At 28.0% G+C, this 12,647-nt stretch overlaps 1 protein-coding gene across 1 annotated transcript; it reads left to right on the top strand.

Annotated features, from left to right (window-relative positions):
- On the top strand, positions 1-3,467 carry LOC137830404 (protein SMAX1-LIKE 3). Its single transcript, XM_068637720.1, has 3 exons — positions 1-1,593; positions 1,713-1,938; positions 2,054-3,467. The coding sequence occupies exons 1-3, from the start codon at positions 389-391 to the stop codon at positions 3,200-3,202; spliced, it is 2,580 nt and encodes an 859-aa protein (XP_068493821.1). The 5' UTR covers positions 1-388; the 3' UTR covers positions 3,203-3,467.
- The last annotated feature ends 9,180 nt before the right edge of the window (positions 3,468-12,647 follow it).

Here is a 12,647-nt window from a genome sequence, read left to right as displayed (position 1 = left end):
AGCTTTTGATAATCCACATAACTTTACATACATATACCAAAGAGAGAGAGAGAGAGAGAGAAAGTTGCATCACATGCAATCCACTTTCACATGCAAAGCCAAAATTTCCCTCAGAAACAAGAAAGGCACAAAACCCTCATCATATCAATGGCGCAGTCACTAGTCTTGGTGTCCTCAAATGCACTAGTATAAGCTACCACTATATATAAATATATATCTGCATCTTCCTCATACTACCAATATCTCTCCACTAAAATCTTATTATTGCTTTCCACCCCAAAAATTGTTGAACCAAACTCCATTTAACTTGTTTCTTCTAAACACAACATCTCTATATAGTTAAGAGTCTTCAAAATACTCTTTGTGGTAGAAGCAAGAAATTGGAAAGATGAGAGCAGGAGTTTGCAGCATACAGCTACAGGCTTTGACAGCAGAAGCTGCAACCCTAGTTAAGCAAGCTGTTACTCTTGCCACAAGAAGAGGACATGCTCAAGTGACCCCTCTTCATATTGCTACTGTCATGCTTGCTACTTCCACTGGCCTTCTCCGCAAAGCTTGCCTTCAATGCCACTCTCACCCTCTCCAATATAAGGCATTAGAACTTTGCTTCAATGTTTCCCTCAACCGTTTGCCAGCCTCCACTCCAAGCCCTCTTTTGAGCCCTTCATATTCCACCACTCCCTCACTCTCCAATGCCTTGGTTGCAGCCTTCAAGCGAGCTCAAGCTCACCAACGCCGTGGCTCCACTGAGAACCAGCAGCAGCCCATTTTGGCCTTGAAGATTGAGGTGGAGCAGCTCATAGTCTCTATCCTTGATGACCCTAGTATTAGCAGGGTCATGAGAGAAGCTGGCTTCTCTAGTGCCCTTGTTAAAACCAGGGTTGAACAAGCTGTTTCAATGGAAGTTTGTTCACAAGAACAAGCTTCCGAGGAAAACACCACCAAGCTTCAAGTTCTTGGTGGTAGGAACATGTCCCCACCAAGATCTTTTACTCAATTTGGGGGCTCATTCATCAAATCTATGGACCATGTTAGTGATGAAGTTGCTGGTGTAGATGATGTAACTAGTGCTTTGAATGCACTTGTGAGCAAGAGGAGAAACACAGTAATTGTTGGGGAGAGTCTTGCTAGTGCTGAGGGAGTAGCTAGGGGAGTGATGCAAAGGTTGGAGAGAGGGAATCCTCAAGGAGAGTTGAGGTTTGTGCAATTTGTGAGTCTTCCTCTTTTCTCCTTCAGGAACATTAGCAAGGAGGAGGTTGAAAGGAAGCTTCTAGAGCTTAGAAGCCTAGTAAAAAGTCACGTTGGAAGAGGGTTTATTCTATACTTGGGTGATCTCAAGTGGTTGTTTGAGTTCTGGTCAAGTTATTGTGAGCAAAGAACAAACTATTACAGTTCTGTGGAGCATATGGTGATGGAGCTCAAAAAACTAGTTAGTGGAAATGGTGAGAATGGTAGATTGTGGCTTATGGGGATATCAACTTTTAGAACATACATGAAGGGCAAAGCATGTCACCCTTCTCTTGAAACTATTTGGGATCTTCACCCTTTTACCGTTCCAGTTGGTAGCCTCAGCCTGGGTTTAAATTTTGATAGGTAACTAATTATCATTCTTCTCTATTCTACATTACTCTGCTTGGAATGCTTTTACTATTATTATTATTACTACTAGTGAACGCCTCGTACTGATACTTTGGTTTTTTTCTTTGTTTCAGTGATTTTCAAGTTCAGGAGAGAAGCAAGGCAACATTCAAGGACGAATCTTTTGAAGAACGGGCCAAAGTGCGCAAACATTTAACTTGCTGCAGAGACTGCGCATTGAATTTTGAAAAAGAAGCTAAAAGCACCGTCAGTACTATAAGCAAGAGAGATTGCACTACCACCTTGCCAACATGGCTCAAAAATTGCAAGGAAGAGAGAAGTCACGTGATGGATGATCAGGTTAATTATCATCACCATTAGTTAATCACTCTTAATTCAAAATACTTAATGATAAGGTATTAATTTATGCTCAAAAGTCTTGCACTGATGTTTATTCGTTTTTGTTTTGAACCAGGAAAATGCTAAGCTTAAAGATATCTGCAAGAAATGGAACTCATTTTGCAGTTCAGCACATGGTTATCCTTCCAATCTTGAGAAACAATTTTTGTTCATTTCATCCGCACCTTCATCCCCTACTTCAGTCTCTTCACATGAAAGAAAGTCTAGCTTGAATCTCACCCACCTAAATTGGCCAGTCATTTCTGAACCAAAAGAAGTACCCAAAGAATGTGAGTTATACACTGAGACTAGTGTTAGTGATGAGTGTTATGAAGGAAACTTGATAATGTTCATGCCAGAGAGAAACATCCCTAAGCCAGATCTTTTGTCTAATCCAAATTCTAGCCCCAATTCTGCTTCTTCAAGTGAGGCAGCGGAAGGTTTGGACAGCACTCAAATGTTCAAGGAGCATAATGAAGAGAATCTAATGATTCTCAGTGATGCATTGCAGAAAAAGGTTCCACAAAATAAAGAAATGGCTAAGGAGATTGCTAGCACTTTGCTTCTTTGCAGGTCAGGAATGAAAAAAGGAGAGAATCACTTGGTGAAGAGAGAAGATAGACAAGAAACTTGGTTTTTCTTTCTAGGTATAGATTCTGAAGCAAAAGAAATGGTCTCAAAAGAGGTAGCTAAAGTTGTGTTTGGCTCTTACAGTAACTTTGTCTCCATTGGTGTAAGCAGTTTCTCCACCTCAAGAGGTGGTGATTCCACGAATGATGCGTCCAAAAATAAAAGAGCAAGAGATGAGTTCGGTGGCAGTTATCTTCAGAGATTTGGGGAAGCTGTGAATGAGAATCCTCATAGGGTGTTCTTCATGGAAGATTTGGAGCAAGTTGATCACTTTTCAAAAAAGGGTGTTAAGAAAGCAATTCAAAATGGCACTATAACACTTCCCGGGGGTGAATCTGTGCCTCTCAAGGATGCAGTTGTCATTTTCAGCTGTCAAAACTTTAGTTCAGCCTCTTCTCCTGCAACAACTACTTCTCCATCTTCTGATGAAAACATGGAGAAAGAGAATATTAATAACTCAGAAGACAAAATTCCATACCTTTCTTTGGATCTGAACATGGCCATTGAAGCTGATGCGCAGAAAACTGTGCATTTAGATGAAGTCACTGCTGAGATCCTGGAGTTAGTTGACAAGCAAATTAAGTTTCAAGTATGAATGGAGAAATATTTTTCTATGTTTTGCTTTTTTTTTTGGGGTGCGATACTTTGGTTCTACATATATTTTCCACTTGTGTAGTGTTGCTTAGTTTTTTTTTTATATGAGCAATAAGTTTAGTGTTGCTTAGTTAGAGAATGGTGAGAAAAAGTAAAGCAATATAGGTACAGTTTTATGTGTAATTTCCACTTTTGGATGGTGTTGGTAAACTTAGGGGATGCATCTGTATATATGTTAAGTAATCTGATCTTAATTTTTCATCTGATACTGTGCCTATTGTTTTATGTTAATTAATAACTCAGTTTATATATATAATATTATGTGTGTGTGAATCGATGATCATATATAACTATTGGCGTATGAGCATGACACAGAAAGTTAAAAATCAGTTCCAAAAGCAAAGTAGTTGTATGATCGTATGTAACCATTGGTGTTTAATTAACATACAGAAAGTTAACAAAAAAATATGTTCCAATATTAACATTTTCATTTTCTATTTCTACATATTTAGAGTGCTTCAGCATGTGAATGCATAATTTTGATCACTTAATCTTACAAATATGGCTATGATAAATCTTTTTATTACAATCAACTATTATTTTAATAGTTTTTACATCTTTTAATTCCAAATACACTCTATTATATATAAATAAAAATTATTAAATAAAAACTAATTAAAGATCAAAATAATTAATTATTATATTTATTAAATTAAAAATTATTTTATAAACTAAAAAAATATTGGTGTATGATTTCTATTATTAATAAAAATTTATAAAATGATTTTTAAATTGGTATTTAAATTAGTTATCAAGATTTTAGCTACTAATATTTTAGATTCTAAATTAGTTTCTAAACTCTAAACTAATTTAATTTATAATATAAAATATTAGTAGTTAAAATCTTGGTAGCTAATGATTGATGGATACTAATTTAGAAACTACTTTATAAATTTGTATTAATAATAAAAACTATCTTAGATATCAATAATTTTTTAGTCTCTAAAATAATATATAATTTAGTTAATATAGTGATTAATTATTTTTTTTCTTTAAATTTAGTTGTTATTTAATGATTTTCTTGTAATGATAATATTTTTATTAAAATAATCACAGAGTCCAATAATTCCCACTTGTCAAAATACCATTTACCTAAAAATAATCCTAATCAATAGCTCATATAAAGATTTTGCTATCAGTGAGTGATTGTTAAACAAATAGAAAGATGAAAAAAAAAATTGTAAGATAAAATCTACCTTATTCGCTACAATAAAATCATCAAATAGAAATCAATTTTAGAGATAAAAAATAATTAGTTGTTATATTCATTATTTTTGTTTTATTTTTAAATTAGTTTATATTATTATTCAATAGTTTCTAAATTGGTATCTAGTTAGTTACCAAGGTTTTAATTACCAAATACTTTGGTAACTAACTAGATACCAATTTAGAAACTATTGAACAATAATATAAACTAATCTAAAAATAAAACAAAAATAGTGAATATAATAACTAATTATTTTTTATCTTTAAAATTGGTTTCTATTTAATGATTTTCTTGTAATGTTCGATTATGTTTGTGTGTTTTTGGAGAGGAGATAATCTATTTACTAGCCAAGATAATATAAATTTCAGAACTATTAATTAAGGAAGCTTATTTTGAGTATTTTTCTGTTTTTTTAAAGTATATGTTTAATTAAAAAAAATTCAAGCATTTTTTGAAAACAGGTTAAATATTGAAAATAAAAAAGTATATATCATTTTCATTTTATATTATTTTTTTTCCTGTTTTCTTCTAAGTAAAAATATTTTAAAAAACAAAGCACGACATAAAATTCAGTGTCTAGCAATTAATAAGTCTAGTAGTGTCTTAACAAAGTAGAGGGAAGATAAAAGAGAGTATACGTGCAATAGCAAATCAATAAAAAAAAAAGCTAATAAATGTCAAAGCTAATGACTAAGAGATAGTTTTAGTTGATGTTTAAGCTCTTTATATTAATTTTATTGAATTTGTTTTATTTTTTTGAAATTGTGAAACTGTGGATCATATAGGTTCATATGAAGGATATATCTAGTGAGATTTTTTTTTAAAATTTTTTTATAAAAGCTTTCATGTTAGACATTACTATGCACATCTTAGTCAGACTGACATCTCCAGTAACAACAATCATTTGCCATCACATGAAAAAAATATTATTAAAAATAAATACAAAAATACAAAACATATTTCTCAGACATTAGTAAAATCCAACTTTTGAGTTTCCTCCAAAACATATATAACTCCATAAAATTTAGCAAGCAAAGCAGTATGAACGTCAATAAATGCAGAGAAAGCTCCAATAAACTATCTCATACTCCCACGAAAAATATTACCACAAGCGGCAAGACCTGAATAACCCATGGCAGCCCCATCAGTGAGATTTGTTTATTTATGTACTACAATTTTTATAAGAGTTTAAGTATTTCTTAAATACTTTTATTTGTTATTTTTTATTTGCTGATAAAAAATATATTTTAATAATTATTGATAATAATTAATATATTAATTTTTTTTAAATAGTTTATAAAAGTAGATGATTGTAATTAATACCCTGAATTCATTAATAACTTACCTTTTGTTGAGAAAAATAGTTAAGACTAAAGAAGAAGTTGAGAAGAAGAGATGTTATTGGTTGGCACTTTATCTTATAGAGAGTTGAAACAAGTCTTTTAAGGAAATGAGACTTGTCAAAAGGTTAAAGCTTCATATTCATAGCGTAACCATTCAGCAAAGGAAAAGGGTTTCTAACTTCTCAAAGTACAGAAAAAAAAGCACTTTCCACAATCAATAAGTCAAAAGTTCCAATACCAACCAAATTCTATAATTAACATACCATTGAAAGTGTTGTAACATAATCAAATTTTCAAATTAAAATATCACAAAATAACTCTTGAAATAAAGATATTTTTTTATATCAAATATTAAAATATTTATATAATAAGTAGGTGCAAATATTATTTTATAAGCTGATTTTAGGAGATTGAATTAAACTTAAAGTTGAGTTTTTAATAAAAATATATAATAAATTAAAAAAGTTATAAATTTATTTGTACATATTAAGACTAAATCATAATTCATCCATTTTAGTGCATTTCTCTCCCTTTAAGACGTCCTTTATGATTCTTGATGTGCCTAAATAACCTTACAACAATTTTATGTACTCAATTTTTCTTTGGTGCTATCGAAATGGCAAAACTACCCTCTTCGAGTTCCTAAGAAAAAACAAAATATGTATTAAAGATTATAAAGTTTAAAATTATGTTGTAGGGGTATCCGTCAAATTTCTGGTGATCTTTATTCATCCAAGAATTAGAACATAATTAACTAAATAGATGTGTATTTTAATTATTAATTGTAGTATTTAGTATAATGTGTAATAATGTTAAAATAAATAATAAAATATCAAAATATAAAGATAAAATAATTCACATATATTATTTTCTTAAAATGAACACATAAAAAAAATTCTTTACAAGTTTTTAGTAATATAAATCATGATAAAATTGTAAAACAAATACACAAAACAAAAATAATTAAACATCTTTGCTCCAATGTTATACCTAATCTGAGCATTACACAAATAATTTTTTTCAAAATAAAATAAAAAACCATGAAAGTTCTCGTACATAAACTCACATCTATCTCTTAAAAAAAATATAAATTAATGAAATATGTACATATAAACACATAATAAACAAAAACATTGTTTAAACTTCCAACACACAATTCTCAGAACACACATGTAACTCTTATAACATTTAAGTAACTCACGTCAAGATAAATAATATTTTATTATAATCAAAACACATCAAAACATTTTAATAACACGTATAATTTATATAATTAATTAATTTTCACACGTATCGAGATATACCTTTTTAAAAATATTTTACATACATTTTTGTTTGTCATATATTTTACATACATTTTATATAAAAAGAAATTCTACGAAAATATATTTGAAAATATATTTTTATAGTCTCTTAATATTTATGTTTGCATTAATAAAAGAAGACTGTGAAACCAATAATTGTTACAGGATTTGAACCAGAACATTCTCATAAGAGGCACTTTTACTATGCATCATAATTACTTTTTTTAATTAATTTGGAGAAATCTATCACATACAAAATATAATTCCTTTTCTTCTTTTTAAAGTCACCCTTTAAGTTACTTTAACTTGTAAAATAAAAAATAAAAAACGAAATAGTATTATTTTTCTCCAAAAAAGGGATCGGGAAAAATAAAGCTAGAAAAAGTAATTAATGAATTAAGTGACGTGATTCGTAATTAGTAGCATGCATTAACCAAATTTTATTTATTTAATCCTTTCTGTTTGATTTGAGAGACAAAAAGAGCAAAAGAAATAACATAAAATAAAATAAAAATTATCTTTTTTAAGCTTTTAAATTTTCCATAATTTAATCCAAAGGTAAGTTCCTTACCTACCTTACAAGAAACCTAGACTTTCCTTTTCCCCAAGATTCTGGAACCTTCTCACTTCAATATTCTAAGGTTTATTAATATTTTTACCAACAATATAAAAAAATATATATTTATTTATATATCACTCAACTATAAAGAAAATTGTCTTGAGAATTTTATTCAGGTTTTATTTTCCCTATTTAATTGAATAATTAAGTACAAATTGAAAAATTATTGAAACTGAAAAGTTGAGAATTGAAAATTCAGAAGTGATAATTTTGTAAATCAAGGTATAAGTGTTCAGCAAAATTAAGTGACCAAAAACTTAGAAAATCATGTAAAAAAAACACATTTATCAATACATGAGTATACAGCAGTTAAAAATTTAAAAATTATATATAAGTATTTATTATCGTTGCTATTAATCATATTATGTAAAGTATAGTTAATAACAAACACTAAAAAGGAATTTATTATTATTATGCACACAAAAACTTATTAAAAATAAAAAATAATTATATTGGGATAAAAACTTGTCTCATATGTTTGAAAGTACAACTGCAAAATAGGTAAAAAAATAAAAAAGGAGGCAGCTTATTAATTATGACTTATAAGTCTTCATTCATCAATTGAGAAATTTTTGTTGTTAATTTTTAAAAGGTTAAACATATTTTTTAATTTTAAATAATATTTTATTTTATTCATTTCAAAAACATTTCTTCATTCTTAAGATCTTATCATGGTGTTGAAAAGTTCTTATTGAAAATTACACAACTGCAAAGGAACTTCAACAACATAACACTTGATCATCAAATTAAATTTATACGTTCAACAAAACAATCACAAACAATTATGTTACGTACATGATTATCAAATTCACAACTGAAAAAAAATAATGTAAAAGTTTTTTTTTGCTATCACTAATTGATTTTAGTGTAAATTTTTTTTTTATCAACAATGAATGAATTTAATTAAGGGGACACTTTTGAGTGTCACAACCTTTATACAAAAGTCTATAACAAACAGGTTGAGCAAACTGATTACAGGTACACATATCTATCACCTCCAAAATTGATTCACATATAGTGTATCATCTTTTAAAATTAAATATTATACTTATATAAATTATAAATAAGTTTAAAATTTTAATATAATAATTTAAATTATTCATTTTAAATATAAAATTATAATTTATATATTCAAACATATTTATTATGAATTTTAATAATAATAATATAATTTATATGTTAAACATATATATATATATATATTTATTATGAATTTAATATTTAAAAATAATTTTTCTTCTTATAAAATATTAATTATTTACATAATGTTGATCCTATTCACCAATTTATACAACAGTTTGTACACAAATATATATATATATATATATATATATATATCCTTATAATAATTTAATATAAACATTTATTCTATAAGAATTTAAAATTGTTATGTTTGGAGAAACTAGTCCATTCTTCTAAATTCAATATAATCGTATTAGTTTATGTAATATGAAGCATGGGAATTATCTTAAAAGGAAAAAGGCAATTATTTGTTGCATGAAGTTTGCACGTGTCTGCCATTGTTATAGGGGGAAAATGTGGCGAGACAAAACTCAAAATAACACATTAAAACACGTGTTAAATAATTTATTAATTTTTTTTTATCATAACTCATAACTCGTTAGGTCGATAAAATCGATATTAATCTATTTCTTTTAATTAGAGTAGACTGAATCGATATTAATCTATTTTTTCTAATTAGAGTAGAATAAATCGATATTATTTATATTATAAATTATTTTTTTAGCATCGACTAAGTTGACATATAGCATTTTCTAACTTTTTTTTATTGTGGTTAGCTAGATGACCACAAATTTTAAAATTTTTCAAGACTTATTTATATTAATTATGATGTCGTTATAGTGTTTACTAAGCTACTCTAAAAAGGAATTACTTTTTAGTAAAGTTATTGAGATAGGTAATTCCAAACATTTTTTTGTAGTTAATAAAAAATAGATTAAAAAACTATAAAGGCCACAATTTCAATTAAATTTGAAAATTTAATAGAGTAGAAACTATAGAGAAAATACAAGAAATTGAGTGGAAGAGAGAATGTGTCTAGGAGAGCACAATACAATCAATATGTGACACTTCCAATAACCAAAAAAACAAAGAAAAAGATACACCGAAGAAAAAGAGAAGACATAATTAAGATATATAATTTTTTGTATGTTAGGAGAGACATGTTATTGCAAAAATAAAAAAAAATATTCTAGATCAATCGTTGTATAGAATATATATTAGGGGTGGCAAAGCGGGCCAGTCCGTCCCGCATAAGCCCGCCCCGCTTAGGCCCGCAAAATGCGGGTCGGGTTGGCCCGCCCCGCATACAAAATGCGGGTTGGTTTTCATGACCCGTCCCGCATGCGGGTTGGCCTGCGGGCTTGCGGGCTGACTCGTTTTTTTTTTTTAATGTAGAAGAAAAAACAATTGAGTGTTGCAGAAACATCTAAAAGAAAAAAAAAAGATTGCAAAATTAATGATTTATTATATTCTTTTTAGAAGTTTATTGTCTAATCCTACTAAGAGGTTGGAAACCAATGTTCATGAAACCAAGCTTAGAACAAACGCAACAAAGGATTCAGGATATAAAATTTATGTATATGTTTATACCAGTTACTTAATAGAGAAAGTTTTTTTTTAACAAGATTGATTCCCATGTTTCATGCGCTCACAAAATATAAAATTAACTGTATGTCTTGTTAAATCATTGTCTCAATATAAAGGGATGATCACTTAAAAGGAACCTTCAAATTTTGTAAAAAATAGTTTAATCACACTGGATTTAATTAGAACCCTTAGTGTTGTAATGTAATGAACCACTATAGAATAAATTTTAAGAATTGATGAACAGATAAAGTTATATTCTAACAAATCAAATCAATTATTATTATTTTTTTTTTGCGGGCTAGCAAGCCAGCCCGCCCCACCCCGCTGTTGGCCCGCGTTGCCACCCCTAATATATATCATGATGATTTTTAAGGCATTCATTGTTGTATTTTCGACTTAATTTCAAAAGTATCACCGTGCAACTTTTGACATGGTCGCCTTATAATCGTTGTTGTATAAAGTCATTAAATAGTAATTTTACATTAATGTACTTTGTTTATATAGAAAGGTCGTGATCAAGCTTAGCTTGAACCTGTCGACAAACAACAATACCCAACAACAATACCACATAGACGGACTTTGAAGTTGTCAGATAACTTTGAAGTCATCATATAACTTATAACCAGGACAAGAACAATCTCGATCTAGAAACCACTCACTCCAAAAAGAACAACAATTCTAGTGAAAACCACTAAGAAAAGAAACCTGAGAAAAGAAAATTATAAATGAACCAAATTTGGAGAATAAGTAATAATAAGAAAAATGTTGAAATGAGTAATTGAAGTTATGATTGAAGTGTTCATCCCGAGATGAGAAAAAAGGTATGAAAGAAGAGGATGGAAAGATGATTAGAATGGGAATTTGAAAAGCACATAGTTTCCTTCTTTTTAGGGCTCTAAAGCTTTTACAATAAAACCATTCAAAATCTTCACACTCCTAATCAAAAGCCAATGCAACTTTTCCTCTTTTTTCTTTTTTTCTTTCACTGCCAAATTAGGGTTTCGCATGGAGACAAGGTTTCCACACATTCAGCTTTTGCAGTCTTTAGGAAAATATAAAGCCAAAATGCCTGTTTTATATTCAAACAATATTCTGCATAAAAGTAAGGGTTTTCTTGGATCTCCAACTCGAAATAATTAATTCTTCTTTCACTCTTTACTAACTATATTGGGAATCATCAATTCTAATTATATATTACTCTTTTCAATCAAATTATATCTTGAAACTTCACCCTTATAATTAATATTTATAATATTTCTCTATAGGTTGACATTTATTTTAAATTTTGAATAATAAAATAAATAAAAACTATTTTTATTTTATTTTTTTAAATATCAACAATCAAATAAAAGACTAATTAAAGTGTGAATTTTACCTTTTTTTTTTCAACAGTAAAAGAAACTGAAGCAAGAAGTTTAAGAATGATGCAAATACAGTGGAACTTAAAAAATAAATTAACACATTATACAATAACTTTTCTAATAAAGATATCGGGTAAAGGTGTTAAGGTTTGATGAAATTAAAAGCTAATCATGAGTAAAGTTTATAGATATTCCATACTTAATTAAAAAAATTATTAATCTACTCTGAAACTAAATTTTTTTATTTTTCTTATCATTTCATTGAATTTCTTTAATCAATTTATTATTTCGTTCCCATCTCCCATATAATTAAGTGATAATAATAACAATACATGTTAAGAAAAATTAAAATAGAAAAAATAAATTTAATCTACAAAGTTTCATTGTATTAAATTTTTATACTTTAAAAATTTAAAATTAAATTAATTATTTATTCGTTATAACATTATTCACAAATTACATTTAAATATCCTGAAATTTAGATTTCATAAGCGGGTTGTGTAATAAATACTCAATTTTATTCTTTATATAAATAATAAATATTTTTTAAACGTAAATCATATTATAAATTATAAATCATAATAAATATTTGAATATACACAGTATATTATAAATTTATGATAAATAATTTATATTGTGAGTATAACTTAAAAAAATCCACATTTATAAGAATAATTCTTAAAAATGTTCTCTTTGAGCTAGGATTCATATTTATAACTTAGGATGAGATGAGAAGTATGTGAAAAAGAGAGAAACATTGCTTACTTTCTCTGTTTTTTATTTTTTATTTAGTATTATAATAAGGAATTAAGAGAAATAATTGTTTTATTTCATTTTTATTAAAATATTAATAATTTTATTAATGTATGTTATCTCTATTTATTGTTTGACATTTATACATTGTTGTTTTTGTTTCTTTGATAAGGGTATAATTAGAAAAAA

This window comes from Phaseolus vulgaris, chromosome 7, assembly GCF_051622355.1.
Source record: "Phaseolus vulgaris cultivar YP4 chromosome 7, ASM5162235v1, whole genome shotgun sequence".
NCBI lineage: Eukaryota > Viridiplantae > Streptophyta > Magnoliopsida > Fabales > Fabaceae > Phaseolus > Phaseolus vulgaris.
This window is presented reverse-complemented; position numbering and strand designations above follow the sequence as displayed.

What these genes read in the sequence shown, in the direction of transcription:
- LOC137830404 (XM_068637720.1), top strand. Translation starts at nt 389, where the DNA reads ATGAGAGCAGGAGTTTGCAGCATACAGCTACAGGCTTTGACAGCAGAA. An exon ending in CTGGGTTTAAATTTTGATAG is followed by an intron (nt 1,594 to 1,712) that starts GTAACTAATTAT and finishes TCTTTGTTTCAG; the next exon opens with TGATTTTCAAGTTCAGGAGA. An exon ending in GTCACGTGATGGATGATCAG is followed by an intron (nt 1,939 to 2,053) that starts GTTAATTATCAT and finishes GTTTTGAACCAG; the next exon opens with GAAAATGCTAAGCTTAAAGA.